The 18,497-nt window shown below is 36.5% G+C and overlaps 4 protein-coding genes across 5 annotated transcripts; 1 reads left to right on the plus strand and 3 right to left on the minus strand.

Moving 5' to 3' along the window:
- Window positions 1–1,974: 1,974 nt before the first annotated feature.
- On the minus strand, window positions 1,975–4,346 carry LOC103431479 (uncharacterized). Its single transcript, XM_029094392.2, has 2 exons — window positions 3,507–4,346; window positions 1,975–3,411 (listed from the first exon to the last, which is right to left on the minus strand). The coding sequence occupies exons 1-2, from the start codon at window positions 4,152–4,154 to the stop codon at window positions 2,272–2,274; spliced, it is 1,788 nt and encodes a 595-aa protein (XP_028950225.2). The 5' UTR covers window positions 4,155–4,346; the 3' UTR covers window positions 1,975–2,271.
- Window positions 4,347–4,396: 50 nt separating this feature from the next.
- Window positions 4,397–5,498, minus strand: LOC139191714 (disease resistance protein RUN1-like). Its single transcript, XM_070812712.1, has 2 exons — window positions 4,962–5,498; window positions 4,397–4,726 (listed from the first exon to the last, which is right to left on the minus strand). Exons 1-2 carry the CDS (start codon window positions 5,496–5,498, stop codon window positions 4,397–4,399), a joined length of 867 nt encoding a protein of 288 aa, XP_070668813.1.
- LOC139187452 (uncharacterized) lies at window positions 5,498–11,088 on the minus strand. 2 transcript variants are annotated; one of them, XM_029094391.2, is made up of 3 exons: window positions 10,814–10,954; window positions 8,087–8,721; window positions 5,498–6,063 (listed from the first exon to the last, which is right to left on the minus strand). In XM_029094391.2, exons 2-3 carry the CDS (start codon window positions 8,611–8,613, stop codon window positions 5,661–5,663), a joined length of 930 nt encoding a protein of 309 aa, XP_028950224.2. In that variant the 5' UTR covers window positions 8,614–8,721; window positions 10,814–10,954; the 3' UTR covers window positions 5,498–5,660. The 2 variants fall into 2 exon arrangements, with proteins under 2 accessions (XP_028950224.2, XP_008367856.1); XM_008369634.4 differs by lacking the exons at window positions 5,498–6,063; window positions 8,087–8,721 and adding an exon at window positions 10,149–10,528 and having other exon boundaries at window positions 10,814–11,088.
- A 2,606-nt stretch (window positions 11,089–13,694) lies between these two features.
- Window positions 13,695–17,694, plus strand: LOC103431481 (protein CONTINUOUS VASCULAR RING 1-like). Its single transcript, XM_008369635.4, has 7 exons — window positions 13,695–14,081; window positions 14,723–14,775; window positions 15,421–15,530; window positions 16,486–16,653; window positions 16,741–16,838; window positions 16,980–17,106; window positions 17,303–17,694. Exons 1-7 carry the CDS (start codon window positions 13,923–13,925, stop codon window positions 17,380–17,382), a joined length of 795 nt encoding a protein of 264 aa, XP_008367857.3. The 5' UTR covers window positions 13,695–13,922; the 3' UTR covers window positions 17,383–17,694.
- Window positions 17,695–18,497: the final 803 nt, after the last annotated feature.

The raw sequence follows: 18,497 nt of genomic DNA on the forward strand, positions 1-18,497 counted from the left end.
CGGGTCACATTGTTTATCTTGGTTCTAGTCCCATTTCTTGGGCTTCCAAGAAGCAACACACAGTCTCTCGGTCATCCATAGAAGCAGAGTACAGAGCTCTTGCCATTGCTGCCGCTGAGTTAGCTTGGATTCGACAACTGCTATGTGATTTACATGTTCCTCTTACTGTTGCTCCTGTGCTATATTGTGATAATATTTCGGCTATTGCTCTTTCTTCTAATCCAGTATTCCATTCCAGGGTCAAACATATAGATATTGATTATCACTTTGTTCGAGAGAGGGTTATTCGCGGTGATCTCCATGTTCAACATGTTTCTTCAAAAGAGCAGTTTGCCGACATCTTGACTAAAGGCTTGTCTATTTCTTTGTTTAGCCATCATTGTTCCAATCTTATGCTTGGATCATCCAAGCATATGATTGAGGGGGGATGTAAGAATATGAAGCTTGTAGATAGTGACAAGTGTCAAGAGATTAAGAGATAAGCAAAACAGTTAGGATTGTTTACTTAGTGTGTAAGGAAAAGCTGTGACTCTAAATACTTGTAATTGTTCTGCAAGAATTATTCATTCAATACAATCAAAGAACTATTCAGTGATAAAATCTCTCTCTCTATCTCTCTATCTCTTGTGTCTTATTTTCTGAGAAAACTCCATTGCAGATACTGCATTTTCTGCATTCTAACAGGTTTGGCATATTTTACGCATCCGATTGTCCTAATTATAAACAGCGTTCTGTGTTAACGCAGAGCGTTTTTTGGTGAACAAGGCAGTTTAACTACTCTGTCCAAAGCATAACTGAGGGTTTTTCGGCTTCAAGTTATAATCGAAACAGAGTTCGGTTTCAAGTTGTAAAAGAATACTCGAAAGCAGGAAGAAGGATAAATTGCACGCAGGTTTGGGTGAATTTCTTTGATGATTTGCCACTAATCAGCACATGATTCTTTTACAGATTACATGGGGTGTACAAAGCAAGGTTTGACCTTTGTCGTCGTCTCTTCCACCAAGTTGAAGGCAAAAAAACCCCAAACAGAAGCAAAGGTCCAGCCGTTGGAGAAATGGTGAAAATTGGCAAGGCCGAGAGGATCATGGTGTCAAATATTCAGAGAGACGAGACATTAGCCCACTCCTAACCACACCGATATTGTCCCAACTTAACCACATATTGCTAGGTGGTGTGTTTTATCACAAAAAACCTCGGTGTTATTAGGAGTGGAATCATACGCATATATTGTATTTTATTTTCTCAATTTCCCATTGTAGCACTCGGCAAAAATACCAACTTTGTCCGCCCTCGGCAAATTGAGCTTGTCATTCGATAACTGTCTCTGCCAGAGGTAGCTTTCTTCAAGTGATTCCCTGGATGTTGGTATCGAGGCCCATGTTATCCAGGTGTCCAAAGCAGTACGCTTGGTATAGTTTATAAAAGCTCAAGAACACGTCGTACTTCCAGAGTTTTGATTTGGAGGTGAATGAAGATGAAGAGGAGGATTCATGAGCTGTCATCATATTCACTAATGGTTCCAGTCACGACTTTTGAATGGCAGTGCGTTGTTGCAACACTGGTAATTCTGAAATACCCTACCCAAGTCAAGCTCCTTCAACAAGATACAATCTTATAATCTAGGCGTAAGGATGAGTAACGACATACTGCCGGCCGGAAAGGTGAAAGGAAAGAGAGAAAAAAGGAAAAAAACGAACACGAAACTACAAAGACCATCAAATATCTTATAACAACGACTTCTTAGACTAATAATTCGATGTTTAACGTAAAACCTCTCACTTATATAAGTAGAGAGGAATACAATCTACCGTAATATTAGGTGGTGCTCAACCATAATTCTTAGGAACCGCAAGGAGGCATATGGGGGTGGACTGGGAGGCCCACTGCTAAAAACTATTGCAAAATGCGCATTAGGATTAAACTTCTATTAGCTATCTTTCCTTTAACAGTTTTCATATATAATTGGAAGTGAAATAAAAAAAACTAAAAAGTAAATTGCAAAATGGGTATCAAACAGACTCTGAGGAAATCTCCTGGTTTTGCCACTAGAGGCAAATGAACCATACAATACACCCAAATGGATGCCATATATACATATATAAACAATATTTTGAAAGGACAATGGAGCTAATTTACAGTGTCTTTTTATACGATTTGGACCTGGGTACTGGCTGCAAATTTGCATGCAATGACTTTCTTGGCGGTGATTAGCTAGTACAGCTATTCAACTCTCTCAGTTTCACTCTCTCCAAATGGTAAAGGCCAACAGAGTCAGGCGTCTGGCTGAATGTGGGCTGAGAAAGTAGATGATGAATGATCAGGAGACAAAGAAAGATGTGCAAAAGATTTGCAAAGGTGCGCAAGAGGGTCATCGTCCACTGGGTCGGATATCTGCTCTCCAATTTCACGGAGCGCTGGACCCTGTGGCTGGAACAGTACTGGGAGATTCTCAGGACGAGTTTGAGGCTGAGAGTGAGAGTGAGGCTGTCGCAAACGAGGCTGAATATGACGGCCTGCAGGAAGGGTATCAAGAGACAAGGAAAGACGTAAATGCGCAAGGCCAAGAGGATCATGATCATGCACTGCTACTGCTAGTTGTTCTTCTGTACTACTCATAATTTGATTAGTGCTCCGATCACATGCGCCCATTGAGTCAGATATCTGCTCTTCATCTTCATCTTCGTCTTCATCTTCATCTTCATTTAAGTCTTCATCTTCATCTTCATCTTCATCTTCGTCTTCATCTTCATTTAAGTCTTCATCTTCATCTTCATCGGATAGGTAGTCGCGTGGTTCTGCCTCGTCGTCAGTTTCCGACAACCATTCCTCATCTGTATGTGGGTCAGAATCATACATTTCATCACTGGGATCAGAATAATCGTCACCAGATGCGTCATCCCTTGATCCTGCCTCAACATCAGCACCCAACCACCCAAACCAATCTGGATGTGGATCATATTCATACAAATGGGAATGCCAATCATGCATATTTTCCGTCATAAGTTTGTCCCATACTACATTAACCCCAGTTTTCTTCACTCCCACATAAGTGTGAGTAGGTTGTATGTAAATACTAACTCTGTCCCCACCTTGCAAATCGAGAACATCTTGCGACAATTGTCCCTGCCAGAGATATTCGTCTTTACCATCACAGTAATCTGGTACTGAGATATACGTTATGGAGGCCCGCAACTCAGTACGCTTGGTTTTATTCATAACGATAACAGCAAAATGAAATTTAAATTTATAGATTGGCGAGTAAATGAAGAACAAAGTCAACCCTTTAAAATTACGGCCGTCACTTTGAGGAACAGCAAACTCAACTTCCTCGCCCTCATCGACAAACTCGAACCAGTCAGGAACACAATTCCCTTTGAGAAAAATGCCACCATAACCGCAAGAAGTCCATCCCTATACAATGTAATGTAAGTGTCACATAGAAGTACATGTGCGTTTGTGGGATAGAAACAAAAAAAGAAGAGCATGTAGAAGATAGAGAAAGGTACCTGCAGGATGCTCCTCCTAAACTCCGCAGTGAGATTGATGCACCCTTCCATGTGAATCCCTACCATGGAGTTCAATGACTTGTCCAAACCTGGCACTTCGGTGAGTTTGGGAGAATCATTGAGAACAAAGTCTATCATAGAAATCTCCGAAAAATCAGGCATGGTTTCCAATGCAGTGCAGTTACGTGCATACAAGAATCTCAAATTTGTTGGTAAATCAGGGATTTCACAAAGATTTCGGCAATTATGTAAGCACAACATTTGAAGCTTTGAAAGACCACTGAGGCTAGGTAGTCTACGAAAACTATTGTCTTGAAGATCCAAATTTTCCAAGGAAATCAGACTCCCAATATCCTCAGGAACTGCACCATCAACTAAATTGTAGTTTGACAAATGTAGTTGTCTTAAAGAGTTTAAGCCAAGTAAACTCTTCGGTGACACTCTCAGACCACATAGATTTAAATTCACGAGGTTCTTCAATCTTACTATAGAAAATGGTATCTGTCTTATGTCTGTATATTTTGCATTAAGTTTTTTCAATGATACCATCTCCCCTAATTCCTCAGGTAGTTCTCTAAATCTTAAGCAGCGGCTAAGAAGAAGAATCTCAATGGATTTCGACTTATAGAAATCTCCTGGAAGATACATTAGCGCATCGCAGTATTTAAGATTTACCAAAGAAAGCCTTTTAAGATGACCAATGGATGGATGAATCTCGGACAAACTCTTACAGAATTCGAGTATCAATTCTTCAAGATTTGGGAGCCTTGAAAAGTCCGGTGAATTTTTTAGGTCACTGGAAAAACTGAGATCAAGGATTCTCAACTTCTCGAGTGACTGTTACACAAAACAAAAAAGATGTGGAAATTAAATCCAAAATGAAGATCTCATCAAACCAAAAAAAAAGTCCAAAAGGAATAGAAACGGAACAAGAAGTGTACCATGGAACCCTCCGAAACTTGTACGAGGTTGCTATACTTGAGGTCTATAGCAACCAGTTTTGGTTGATCAAAAAGGCCGTCTGGTATGGACTTCAAAGGGAATCCAAGCCAACACAACCATACCAACTTTTTGGGGAAACATGTGTACTCTCCCGTAAGCTCTACGTCATTAAGCTGGAGCAATCTCAGTTTCTTCATATTGGTAAATGCTTCTGTACTGAAACTGTCCTTATCAGAACTTCGCAAATCTAGAGTGAGTCCTTCAATTTCTCTGGTTCCCTGTTAAACGAAGGGTTATTAAGTGAAAAAGGTTATTTTATTTGCATGTGAAAAATGCTTACACACATAGAGGGACATATTTGTTAGCCATGTGAAAAATGATTACACACATAGAAGGACATATTTGTTAGACAAATTTTTATAAATGTTTTTGTTAAAAAACAATTGTATGCATTGATAGACCAAAAAAAAAAATTGTAATGCAATAAAAAAGTTGTATCGGGAATGTACTTACAGATTTGTCTGTCAACACATTTGTTACTTGTTCAAAATCCCACAATCTACTCCATTGTTTAGGGTGACCAGGAAATTCTTCAGAAATTATTCTTCTGCCCATTTCTCGGAGCAAATCATGCATCTTCAATTTGTTATCTTCAACAGTTACAAGGCACCGTTCCCAAAGAATAGGGATTCCTATTCTTGCAAAATAGCCACATCCATCTAATATTTTTGTGACATATATCAAGTCCATTCCAATAAAGAAACAAGATATATCAAGGAATATAGCCTTCTGTGTAACATCTAACTCGTCAAAGCTTATTCTGAGCGTTTTCAGAATTTCTTCTTCGGGTATTTTTTTCAATTTCTCCAATTGGCTTTCCCACTCTTCTTGTGTCCTGTCAATCAATAAAGAACCTAAAACTTTAAGTGCTAATGGCAAACCTCCACAGTAAGAAACAACCTTTTTTGAGAGTTCAAGATATTCTTCGTGAGGATAACAATTTTCGAAGGCATGCCAACTAAAGAGCTCGAGAGCTTCTTCTTCATTCATTTTCTGAGCCAAAAATGTCTTGTCTGCTTGCTTTAGTAAATGTTCATCTCTTGTTGTTATGATAATTCTACTTCCTGGTCCAAACCAATCATGATTTCCAGCTATTGCATTTAGTTGGTCCACTTTATCAATATCATCGATAACAAGAAGTACCTTTCTACGTCAAAGATGTTGTTTTATTACACTGATCCCTGCATTGACACTGTTTATCTGGAACTTGGTGGTTTCTTGCAAGATGTCAGAAACAAGTTTTTCTTGCACATAAACCAGACCAAATTTACGTGCAGTATCGCGAACGTCAGCGAGGAAACTTTTGAACTGGAACTTGTGATGAATTTTGTTATAAATGGCATTGGCAGCTGTTGTTTTACCCAATCCACCCATCCCCCAAATTCCAACAATGACAACGTCATCTGGGCTACCACCATGAATAAGATGACATATAATATCTTGAATGCGATAATCAATTCCAATCGGGTGCTTGGCTACATCTAATTGGGTTATTCTGGGCAGCCATTCTCTGATATTCTCGTCAACAATTTTCTTGATAAGCTTTGCTTCATGCCTGAAAATTCAATTCATAATCATTAGTAACTCAATGAAGGCTCAACTAGAGCTATGTCCATGGGTTAGATTTGTCACATTCTAGCTCGGGCCTCCACCACATCCCGGGCTCGACTCAACCGTAGCACGATATTGTCCGCTTTGAACCCCAACCACGCCCTCACAGTTTTGTTTATGGGAACTCACACAAAAACTTCCCAGTGGATCACCCATCATGGGATTGCTCTTACGCGAACTCGCTTAACTTCAGAGTTCCGATGGAATCCGAAGCCAGTGAACTCCCAAAATGCCTCATGCTAGGTAAAAATGGGAATATACATATAAGGCTTACATGATCCATTTCCTTGGGCGATGTTGGATGTTACAAGATTAATTTAATTTAGATTAATCATATTGTTTGTTCATAGAAATCTTAGGTTTGAATCTCATGAATGAAGAGTTCAATACCAATTTATTTCCCTATTCCTTGCATGTCCTCCAAGTATGAAATATTTTGTGACGACGTAGATTTGAGATAAATACAAATGGCCATGCAATTCCCCATTATCAGAAATAACTATCATTTTACCTTTCCAAAATTCTATACATAGCATGTAGTGCGACGTGATGTAAAAAAGATATTTCGCACACGTATGTACAATTAATATATATTTCGTGCAGAAAGGTACTAAGGTTAATTTGTGCCATGGCCAAGGAAAAAAAATACAGTTAATATATATTTGGTTTTACCTACGTTTGTCATTGATATAATATAGGGCCTAAATAAGATCATTCTTTTATTATAATCTAGATGAATTTAAAAATCTGATTTAAGTCCAAAATTCAACATTTATTACCACATCATATAAAATACCTTTGCCTACATTTATTATTTTTGAATTTTTCCATCTAGAATTTCATACTTAATCAAATCGAATTTAGCAATTTAAAATGAAAGATGTTAAAACCATTATTAATGAATATAAGCTATAAGCTTATTAATTGAATTGCCTCTGAAACTGCTATTTAGTCGCAATTTACCCTCTGAAACTAGTTTTGCCCCATTTTCCTCATAAAACTATCATTTTCAACTCATTTGGTCTCATTTTGCCCAATCCCGTTAAAGAAACATTAAAGTCAAACCTGTAAATCATTAAATTTATTTCTCTTCTTTCATGAACCTTAATTTGTTTTGCCTAGAAGATCAGTCAACTACACTGAAGGGCAAGATGAAGGCAAGACAAAGAGATGTGTAAAAAGTGAAATAACCAAAATACCCTTGCATTTAACGTTTCTTTAACAAAATGGGGTGAAGTGGGACAAAATAGTTGGAAAAAAAAACAATTTCAAGGGACAAAGTGAGACAAAACCAATTTTAGGGGTAAATTAAGATCAAATGGCTGTTTCAAGGGTAAATTCAATTAATAAGCCTAAACTAGTATAACACACAAACACAATACACTAAAAAATATTTATAAGCACATAAATATATATAGGGTAATATGTATAGGTGCACAAAATATATACATAGGTGCATATATATCGGTACATAAATATATATAAGTTCAAATGTATAGTCACACAAATATATACATAGGTGCATATATGTCATTATATATTTTTATGTCAGTATATATTTATATATAGGTTCATATGTATAAGTACACAAAATATGTGCGGGCGCGCGCACATATATGTACAAAAAGAAGTGTTACACTGAATGAGATGCAATCTATTGTAACGTGATACTAACTAATAAAACAATGTAATCATTTATCAGTATTGAATACAAATTAAATTAAAAATATTCTATTTTTCATACTCAAAATAAAACAAAACAAAAGTCAATAACTGCTAGCTAGATATGAGATGATATATGAAAAAATGTTGAGGTGATAACCAAAATCAAAATTTAATCTCATACCCAACTTTTGTGAAAAGTCGATCTTATTTAAGGATTATAATCTAATTTCCTTTATAATACGAACCCGATTAAACTAACAATGATATAGAAGGAGATATATAGTCTGATGAAATAAGCTTACCCATTAGCCGAGTTTTGAAGATGGTGGCCAGACAAATTTGCAGCTTGAGTAAGAGCCTCTCTCCACTGCTTTACTCTTTCTTCCTTAGCTTCACGTTGTTTGTCATCTTTCTCTTCACGGATGCCATCTTCGTGCTTTTGAAATGCTTCGGCTAGACAACCCTCCTGCTTCCTCACAAGTGAAGGGTCGACATCATAGAAGATTGGCAAAACCTCTCGCCCGAGTTTTTCTCTACACTCCATGATCTTCACCAGCTCGTCAAGACACCAACTCGAATCCGCATACCTCTTTGAGAAGACAATGATAGAGATCCTCGCCTCTTCGATTGCCCGGAACAGTTCCTCTTTTATTTGTTCTCCTCTTTTTAGATCGTCCTCGTCAATATAAGCCTGGTATCCCCTGTCTTTTAGTGCAGCATAAAGGTGGCTTGTGAAGCCTTTGCGTGTGTCTTCGCCTCTGAAGCTCAAGAACACGTCGTACTTCCAAAGTTTTGAAGAGGATGAAGAGGAGGCTTGATTGGCTGTCATGGTATGGACTTTTTGGCAATGCAGTGGTTCTATCACAACATATAAATGGCAGTGCGGGTTGTCTTGCCGAACGGATGATACTGAAATACCCAAGCCAAGTCAACCTTTCTGCAGTCCACAAAAACAGAAAGCCGTCCATAATAATATAATAACTTCGCGTCTAAACTTGGTAAACGACAGCGTCCCGGCCGGTAAGGGGGGAAAGAGGAAAGAAACTAGCAGGAAACTTCAGACTACGCATCCATTACGATGAAATAATAATCTTCACTTATAAAATTGATATTAATTATATATATATGTAAGTCTTGTCCAAAAAAAAAAAAATATATATATATATATGTAATGTTTGAGAGATATAGTTCAGAGAAACTGGTTTTAGATGAAGTTGAGAAAGTAGTGAATGATATAGAGAAAATTGGTTTTAGATGAACTGATTGAGGAGGCATACATTTGCATAATTTGTTCAGCAATATCAAACAAATATAGTGTATTTGAAGAATGTAAAGTTGCAACTTACAAGATGAGCCCTTAACTTATGTACTAGTCATCATTAGTTAGTAAAAATCACTATACAAGCAAGGGCGCATTTTTGCTCACTACTCTTAAGGTTATCTTTAATTGAGAGGGCTAAAGGTCCAAAAGTTCAAAAATGGCTTGATTTGTCGAAAAATTCATTTCCAACCGATGGTTGTGCTATAATTCTATGGAGCTCACCAAACTAGTATTTGGTCAAATGGGCATCGGGTTGGCCAAATGTAGCCCTCCACTTAGCCTCTCATTTGGGGCCCCTTATACCTCGGAAATAATAGTCACTCAAATCAAATATTTTAAACATACTTAAATGTAGGGTGTATTTTTCTAACCATCCTCAAATGTTGGTAATGGTCACCATCTTATTTATTATCGTTGAATGAATTTAAATTTTGAAATTTATGTATGTTCACAACACAGATTTTGAAATCGAAGCTCATATGACAATGAAAAATAGAATGGTGAGTATTATCATATCTTGAGGGTGATGAGTAAAATTATTCCCTACAAACAAGCCACCAAAGTCTATGCATATGCTATACAATATATATAATAAATAAAAGTGGTCTAATGAAAAAGCACTTTAGAAACCACTTCTATAGTATTTATCGCTTTTGTTATCTAGAAGCCACTTTTCTCTATAAGCGTTTTACTTGAAAAACACTTCATTAATTAGAAGCCAGTCAAATATTTTAGTAAAATTCTAAATGCTTTAAAAACGCTTATAACTTTTTCTACCAATATCACCACAAACATTTTCAAGTTTTAATTATCTGAAAGCACTATTAACCACCCTAAAACACTTCAATGAATTAGCCAAATCAGGAGACAAATTAAGTTTTAAAATCGTGAACCTCTCTCTAGTCCAATATTTGACTCAACCAACCAGGGGCATATAATGTACATCCAACAGTGTCTTTTTATATGACTTGGCCAGTTGGATTGGCTGCAAATTCCAATTCCTTTCTTGGCGGTACAGCTAGCTATAATTCAACTCTCAATAGTGCATTCTGTAACTTGGGTCGGCATTTGTAAGCATATACTAATACAACCACAGATTAAAAAAACAAACTATTAACAAAGAAAAAAAGGAGGTAGGAATTACAAAGAGGCATATGAGAAGCATGCCTATGAGGCTCCACTGATTGAGATAGGGACTCTTAAACTACTTCACTACCATTTTATACAAAAACTCCTCTCTATCTCTCTCTCTCTCTAGAGTGAAGGTGGTGGAAATAATTCAAGAAGAGGCAGCCTTAAAGACAAGGAAATTGAGGGTCTCCAGAGCAAAATATATGAAAGTTCCAGGTGAATGAGTGAAGAAACAACCGAAGTTAGAGCCCACCACACACTGCCACCCACTCCCATACATCTTGTCAAACTCCTGAAAACGTAAATACTATTAAATAAAAGTAAAATTAATGAAAAATAATTTGTAATTATCCCTTTTAGTGTAAAAATATGATTTCTCGTTAAAATAAACAGTACTAAGAGCTTTTCGTTAAAATTTCTTTAAATAAAAAAGAAAAAAACTAACTATTATTGTAAAATGAAAAAAAATTCGACTTATTTTAGCTATATTTCCTTAATTGATTTTCAAGTAAAATTGAAAAACGAAATAGTTATCGAACCAACCCTAAAGAAAAATCAGTAGTCGCGAAGTATATACCTTCTTGATGTGGGCGGCTATGGATTTGCAATCAAAAACGTCATGGAGATCAAGGGCTTGAGAAGCACAAGCCATGGCTTGCATCTGCATCTTTTCTGGCATGTCTGCTTCCCTTATCGTAGCTTTCCCTTCCAACATCTTTCTTCTTTTTCTGCTTCTTTCTCTCTACCTTTATTAGAATCCCAGATAGATAGATATATAGATTCCTTTGTGCAAGCTAGTGCTTCCACAAATGTTAGAAACTAATTATATGGAAGTCAAGAATCTATGGCTGGCTGCGATTGCGGAGCACAATTTATAGAGGGTCCGAGATTGACTAATTTTGTGTGCCCGAACTCAGTAGAAGTTTCAAGCTGGCACGTAGCTCAACTTTTCTGTACACGTTTTTGTTTGTTTCCACTTCTTTCCCAATCCAACTATTTTTCCGTCCATCTAAATTTTCTTGATTGCTTATTCCTCCAATTATTAGTTTACAACGCCTAGGCTCTAATCTCTACTTGATCATAGAGTCGTGGATGTAGAGAAATACTTTTATGCCCTTCGATCATGACGGTGGTAATATTCAACGGCGGATTCAGCAAAAATTATTCGGAGGATCATGTGTATAAAAAATTACAAACTAAAAAAATAATAACTCAAAAATTATAGTTCCATCGTTTATAATTTATAGAACAAATAATAATACAAATTATGATTGTTCACGACGCGCTTTTATCATATTTGAAAAAGCTGCATTATGGCTTTATCAATGAAAAAACATTGCTCTCAATTAAACCATCACGCTATCATTCAACCATTGATCTTACATTCGGTTACGCAATGAACTTTTTACAATAAGAAGGCAACTCCTCTTTGAGGCATTTTATCAAGTTGTTGGAGGACACATATGAAGGGCAACTCCAACCTTCAAAAGAGCAGCATCCAAGTCATCCATACAGATTCATCGAAATTCGGAGTATCAGCTGACCCCCCTTGTCCCTGGTAGTATCACACATAAATTACGTATTAGATGTCACGATAATATTATTACATGTTAATCATGCATTCTTAAGTACTTTCAATTATCTAACATCTTAAAAAGTATGCACTGAAATATTTATCTGTTAGATGCTTAGTCATTAATCTTTGACTACACATTCAATCTTTCATTTACGTATTTCGTCGCCAGTCTATTCTAGAGTTTTCACTCAAAATCAATTGTTATATGATTTAAACATGGTAGCATGATCGCCTTCTAATATTACCAATTATTAGTTCACCTCAAAGAGGTGAAGTAATGTTATGTAGTCACGTGTGGAAGAACTACAGTCTACAGGACGGTCTGTCATCTAGCACCACTTACGTTACGTGCATGGCTCTGGTGGAAAGGGCGGTCACTAGCAACCTAATCCGCGGAAACTAGCCATCAAATTCGCCTTGGACTCTGACTTCATCCACATCCATTTCAAGCCTGCAGCCTTCATTTCTTACATATTATGAAATCTCCATTGGGCCCATTGGGCCAATGGTGCTAGTTTCATGTCCAAAATCCTCCTTTCTAGGGTTTCTCTTTTCTTGCCCTTTATTTTGGGCCTCATTTCTAAACTTGTTTTTTATTTGAGTAAAGCTTTTTAGCCAAAATGATCATTGAGATTTGCATAACATATCATTTTGATTCATAAGATTGAAAATCAATAGAAATGGTCCCTGAGATTGTCCACCATCCATTATTTTGGTCATTCCGTTAAAAACTTCATTAAGTGTCCCGGAGCTCTTGGCTGGAAGTTTGAGCAATTTTTAAAGCTTCGTAACTCAATCGTTTCTTAACCAAATTCGATCCATAACATATCAAAATGAAGATAGGAAAGTGTAGAACAAGATTAGAGTACCACTAAATACTCGATACTTGCAAAAATCTCTCAACGAGGAGGGATTTTCAATACTGAGAAGAAAATTATAACTTGGAGAATAAAAGGTCATTTGGAAATACTTATCAATAAAGTATTTGTGTCCGTAACACTTTTACGAAAAAACAATTTGTTGTTTGACAGACAACTAAATAGATGCTTTTACACCATAAAAAATGCTTTTGATATTCGGTAGAGTGTTTGGTGTTAGTATTGCTAGCTTAGTTCATGATGCCCAATTATGTTATATGATGTTCAAAATTCAACACACAAATTTTCAAACGTACTTTTCAACTGCTTTAGACTTTAAAAAATGTAGCAATCACAAGAAAATGAAATGACCAAGTCCAAGTCGCAAGCCAATTTATGTCTTTCCTTCCTCTACCAAAAAAACCAACTTAAGTTCATTTATTTTTGCTTCCCTTCGTTCTTGTACTAATGACATCCCCTATAAGATGAGATCTTTTAATTTGGAAAAGTTATTCATGTATCTACATTGAGCTCCACTTTAATTTAATTATAGAAATAGGGGTATCAAACTCATAATGTTGAAATTGACAACACATAATGGAGACGCTATTTCACGTGAACTACAATTTTTTTAGACGCTAATGATACCATTATAAATTTGAAATATCTTTTTACGCCCTTATCAATTTTCAATTCAAGCTCGTTATGAACTCATCCATCCGCTTAGAGTCCGAAATTGAGGTTGAATTTAAAGACCATCCAAATTACACTCCTAATTAAGAATTGTGTATGTATAAATAGTAGAGATTCAACAACGCTCTTATCTCAATACTTCATTACCAAAAAAGAACACCAAATTGAGGGGCAAAAATGCTGCCATCCAATCATCAGAAGACACAGCTCATCAAACATCAATATACAGCAAAATTGAGAAACCAATAGTGATTAAGCATTAATTAATCCGCCCATTTTCAAATTAGCGGTACAAACAAATTCCTTGAAGTCCTCGCCTAATTAGAAAAAATGGATTAACTATTTTATTCCTTCATAATCCTCACCCAATTAAAAATTAATTAAATTAATTAATAAAAACAAAATATTTGAAATGCCAAAATTACAAAGGAAGCAAAACGAGGATCAGGAGAGCTTCTCTCTAATCAGAGTCCTTCGCTCTTCTGGAATTTCACTGGCCAAAAAGGCCCCGCGTTGCGGCGTTGGAACGGCGTCGTATATCAATTTGGGGTCTGCTGGTGATGGGCGATGAGAAGTCGTCGTCATCGATTGTAATGGCGAGCAGAGACAGAGAACCGCGAGATCGCGAGCTTCTCATTCCCGTGGCGGACTCCGGCGACGAGGATGCGTCGTCCAAACCCTCCTCTTCGTCCTCCTCCTCCCACCACACCGGCCGCGAGGTGATTTTAGATTGCTGTTTTATGGGCCTAGGGTTTAGCTTTCTGTTTCACATTTCATTGCTTTATGTTATGTTTGGTTGCTGGGAAAATGGAGGAAAATTGGAGGGAAAATCTAAAATTCTTTCATAGGTTGCGAATTGAAGTTAGTGGGTTTGTGTTAATTGTGATTCATGAGTTGATTCTTGTGATTAAATTTCTAATTTTGTGTTTGACTTAGTTTGATGCACTGTTTCATGGGCTAATGCAGAAGCAAACTCAGATTTGGGTCTTGGTTTGTTTGTCAAATTTTCATCAGTTAATTTGGACTTGAAATGTGCTAATTTGGATTTTCGGTGTTACTTTCCGCTCATTGGTTCTAAATTTTGGTATGAGTACGGCTTTATTTCTATCCTCCAGCTTCCAAGTAATTGATTGGGGTATATCTAGACATTTCGATAAGAAATTGAGTGACGTCGTTGCGTTTAATTTTAATCAGTTTAAAGGTGTCTCGCAGTAATTTATCAAGAACCGGTTAGTGAGTCAAAAGTTTGTTCTTTTTTATGGCCTAAGTTGCCACATAAGTTTGCCCACGTTTTGTGCGTTTGTGCGTTTTTTCTTAATCTTCAGTAAAATCGTTCTGATTTCTAATTATGTATGTGCAGACGTTTTCCAAAGTTGTTAGAAGTTGGGCATCAAAAAAGTTCATGACAGGATGGTGAATATTTCTTTCTTGTGGCTCCTGTTTTCGTTCAAATCACATGCATATGCTATTGCATTTGAACCTGTGTGTAAACCATCAATTCTATGTTGTGGGGAGGGTAAATTTCTCTAATGGTCAAAATGTGACGTTAGTTTTTTGCACCTGTACAAGTTCTTGGATTTCTGATTACTGTTAAGATTTAGATCTCAGGGTACTTTTTAAGTTTATTAGCTTGAGCCATGAGGTATTCTGAAAGAAGGAATGCTTTGGTAGTGATACGAATTTAAACTTAGATTGTTGGCATGTATCTATAATCTATTTTTCCCTCTTTCTGAAAGTAGGAAGTATATCATTTGTTTGAGCTCTAGGAGTTTTGTTACAGGCAAAGTAATAGTTGGATAAGATAGAGAACTACCCTCTCGCATGAATTCAAGAAATGCACAACTTAGCTTCTTATAAGTTTTGGACTGAGACCATTTCATGTAAATTTATGCTAATCCTGTATGTTTTGATTTATCTTGGTGCATCCATTTGATGCAGTAGTAACGAGATCATATATATTATATCATACTAGCTTTGATGTCAACATTTTCTTTGTTCAAGATTGCTTTTTTCTCGTATATATATTATATTGGCTGCTCACTATTTGTTCTTTTACAGTGTGATCCTATTTCCAATAGCGATCACTTTCTATATCACATGGTGGTTCATTCACTTTGTGGATGGCTTCTTCTCTCCAATCTATGCTCAACTTGGAATCAACATTTTTGGTAAGTAGTATTTAGAAATGTACTCCCTTTATCCCCATTATTTCGTTGTTATTATTCGAACTTGCATTAGTTATTTGGTAATTGGATTTGACCTTGCTGAGCTAAGTAACTAGTTTATTTTCTCTCTCAATCTAACCTTAGAGACACAAATTTCATTGTGAGAATCTGACTTCAGGAAAGACAGTTCATATCCTTTAGATAAATGAAAACAAGATGCTGTGAAGCTAGAGTTTGACTTTCTTTAACATGCATGCTTTATTGTCCTATTCTTAGAAACAGGTGCTTAATTGCCCTGGTGATCATATACTAGAGTATGTAAGCAAAGGAATCAAAGGATGTTGCCATATGATGTAGGACAATAAGAAGAGATGGGAATAAAAGAGAAATCCAGACTAATTCTGGCCTTTGGCATCACAACAAAGGTGTATTGGAATCACCTCAGAAGAGAAGTTAGGAAAAATCTGGCATCACACCGAATATTCCTTGGATTCACTCCAAGTCAACATGTGCTTCACACACAAGCAGAAATTCCAGAACTTCTTTTCGCTAAATCTGATTTTAAAAGCTTTCAAAGTAGATCCTTTTATAGGCTAATTGGTAAATGAATTTGGAAAGATCCACATGAATATACTTTAGGAATTCTAAAGACTAATTTATGACACATTGTATTAATCTTGTAACATAGAGAGTACATGTGTAAAGACTAACTTATAACCTGCAGAGTACTTGTAAACTGCATTTCTTACGTAAGAAACTAGGACTCTAATGTGTTAACTTGGCTCCTGCATCACATATGGTATGGTCAATGTTGATGCACCATATGACACACAACACGCTTTTTTCAGATTCATTATATAATGCCTAGTTTACAGTCAACACATCCTTTTTCAGTGATTCTGTTTTGGTTTGGTTTTACAATGTATAATTGACCTTTCAACTTCCATATACATGTTAGGTCTTGGATTTGTAACTTCCATAACATTCATATTTCTCGTTGGGGTGTTCATGTCATCATGGTTGGGTGCATCTGTCCTGGGCCTTGGTGAGTGGTTTATCAAAAGAATGCCGTTTGTTCGTCATATCTACAATGCCTCCAAGCAGATTAGTTCTGCCATATCCCCAGGTGAGCTCTATAGAAATTTTCGTCCTCTTTGTTTGAATGAATGAATTACATGGGGCCAATCGATAATCTTTAGCTCTATAATTTTAGATCAAAACACACAAGCTTTCAAGGAAGTGGCTATAATAAGGCATCCACGTATTGGTGAATATGCATTCGGGTTCATCACTTCATCCGTTGTCCTACAGGTATGGTAATAATTTTTCATTGTAAAAAACGAGAACGCAACGGATGAAATGATGTTGTGCAGCTTGTGCTTTTAAATATAATTGGTTTTTCAGACTGTAATGGTGACTTTATTTCTCCTTGGCTCCAAAATTATTTTGCAGAGTTATTCTGGAGATGAGGAGTTGTGCTGTGTTTATGTTCCCACGAACCATCTTTACATTGGTGATGTATTCCTGGTCAACACCAAGGATGTTATCAGACCAAATTTATCCGTACGGGAGGGAATTGGTGAGTAAGCTTATATATTCAACTTCATATAGAAATAAAACGGCAGGGATGAATAGACTTGAGCCCTTAGCTTGAATTTACCTACCACATCCGGAAAGTGAAAGGTTAAACCAGAGAGGGAAAATAGTTGCTTTTATCTCCATGAAGTTGTACTTATCATCGATGTGGTATCTTATTTGTTTATCTTTGAATGCAGAAATCGTTGTGTCTGGAGGCATGTCAATGCCCCAGATCCTGTCAACGCTTGATTCGCGGATCATGCCAGTGGAAAGATGAGGGAAGGCATTAGATTTAGCTAAGTTGCTTCTTTAATTTGATTACCTTCTTTGGTTCTTGAATGTCATCAGACTGGCCTTGCAATCAATGTGGTGCTAGATTATCAGGTGTTAGATTCTGGTGACATTTGTAACATCGGTTTTTTTCCAGTCAAATTTGTTACATCGGTTGTGATGTTAGAATGTAGAATTTTTAGTGTTTGCTTTAAATATAGCTTGATGGATGAAGTGAGGCATATTATAGCCTTTATTTATTTATTTTTGTATTTCAAATTTATAGGTTAATTTATAGCCATGTCGTTTTTAATTTAAATCTTTTGATTCTTGTCATACTAAAGCAATGTTGTAGATTGAAAACAGCAGGTTCTTTGGTTTGTTGAGGAAACTTGATCATTGTTGTGCTACTATATATATAATGGGTCACGGTACATATAATCCAGGACGGACTCAGCCAAACCCAAATAAAATTTTGTTGTAGGGACTTCTGGTTCGATCAGTTGCATTTACCCATGCTCTTGAAATTTAGCGTTCGATTACCCCAAACTCCCAATCTAGTTTGTGTCAAGGAACTTGGTCTGATTTGGTGTAATGGTTAACCAAGAATCAACTCATTGATGAACTCTCGGGCAAAATCGATGGATATCACTGCATGCTAAATACTTTTGAGCATAAGCACTTCCAAGAAAAGCCCCCCAAAATGGCCTAAAACTTATAATTCCTCTTCTATTCCCAACCCCCCCCCCCTCCCCCCCCAAACACAAAAAAACCAAAAAAAAAAATTGCATTCCAACCCAAGTTCTAATTTGAACCTAAAACCTAAAAAAAGCCATATTTAGGCCAAGATTAGTTGTGGAGCCCCTACCCACATGAGTGTGTCTCCCACTTGTCTGCCAATAAAATTGAGCTCACTAGCTCTTTTGGTTGATCAACAACTCACATTCAAATGGGTTGTTGGTTATCCAACGGTCCACATTTAATTTAGTTAATATTTTTGTTTTATATTTATAAATTTATTGAATCCAACGACTGAGATCGAATATGATCAAATCTAATTGTAAAAAAAAAATTTAACAGCTTAAATTTAAATTCAACGATTAAAATAATTATAAAAAATCA

This window comes from Malus domestica, chromosome 15 (genome assembly GCF_042453785.1).
Source record: "Malus domestica chromosome 15, GDT2T_hap1".
Lineage (NCBI taxonomy): Eukaryota > Viridiplantae > Streptophyta > Magnoliopsida > Rosales > Rosaceae > Malus > Malus domestica.

What these genes read in the sequence shown, in the direction of transcription:
- LOC103431479 (XM_029094392.2), bottom strand. Translation starts at nt 4,154, where the DNA reads ATGTATCTTCCAGGAGATTTCTATAAGTCGAAATCCATTGAGATTCTT. An exon ending in TTAGGAGGAGCATCCTGCAG is followed by an intron (nt 3,412 to 3,506) that starts GTACCTTTCTCT and finishes TACATTGTATAG; the next exon opens with GGATGGACTTCTTGCGGTTA.
- LOC139191714 (XM_070812712.1), bottom strand. Translation starts at nt 5,498, where the DNA reads ATGAATGAAGAAGAAGCTCTCGAGCTCTTTAGTTGGCATGCCTTCGAA. An exon ending in ATGTGTTGACAGACAAATCT is followed by an intron (nt 4,727 to 4,961) that starts GTAAGTACATTC and finishes TTCGTTTAACAG; the next exon opens with GGAACCAGAGAAATTGAAGG.
- LOC139187452 (XM_029094391.2), bottom strand. Translation starts at nt 8,613, where the DNA reads ATGACAGCCAATCAAGCCTCCTCTTCATCCTCTTCAAAACTTTGGAAG. An exon ending in CTTCAAAACTCGGCTAATGG is followed by an intron (nt 6,064 to 8,086) that starts GTAAGCTTATTT and finishes TTGAATTTTCAG; the next exon opens with GCATGAAGCAAAGCTTATCA.
- LOC103431481 (XM_008369635.4), top strand. Translation starts at nt 13,923, where the DNA reads ATGGGCGATGAGAAGTCGTCGTCATCGATTGTAATGGCGAGCAGAGAC. An exon ending in AAAAAGTTCATGACAGGATG is followed by an intron (nt 14,776 to 15,420) that starts GTGAATATTTCT and finishes GTTCTTTTACAG; the next exon opens with TGTGATCCTATTTCCAATAG. An exon ending in ACTTGGAATCAACATTTTTG is followed by an intron (nt 15,531 to 16,485) that starts GTAAGTAGTATT and finishes TATACATGTTAG; the next exon opens with GTCTTGGATTTGTAACTTCC.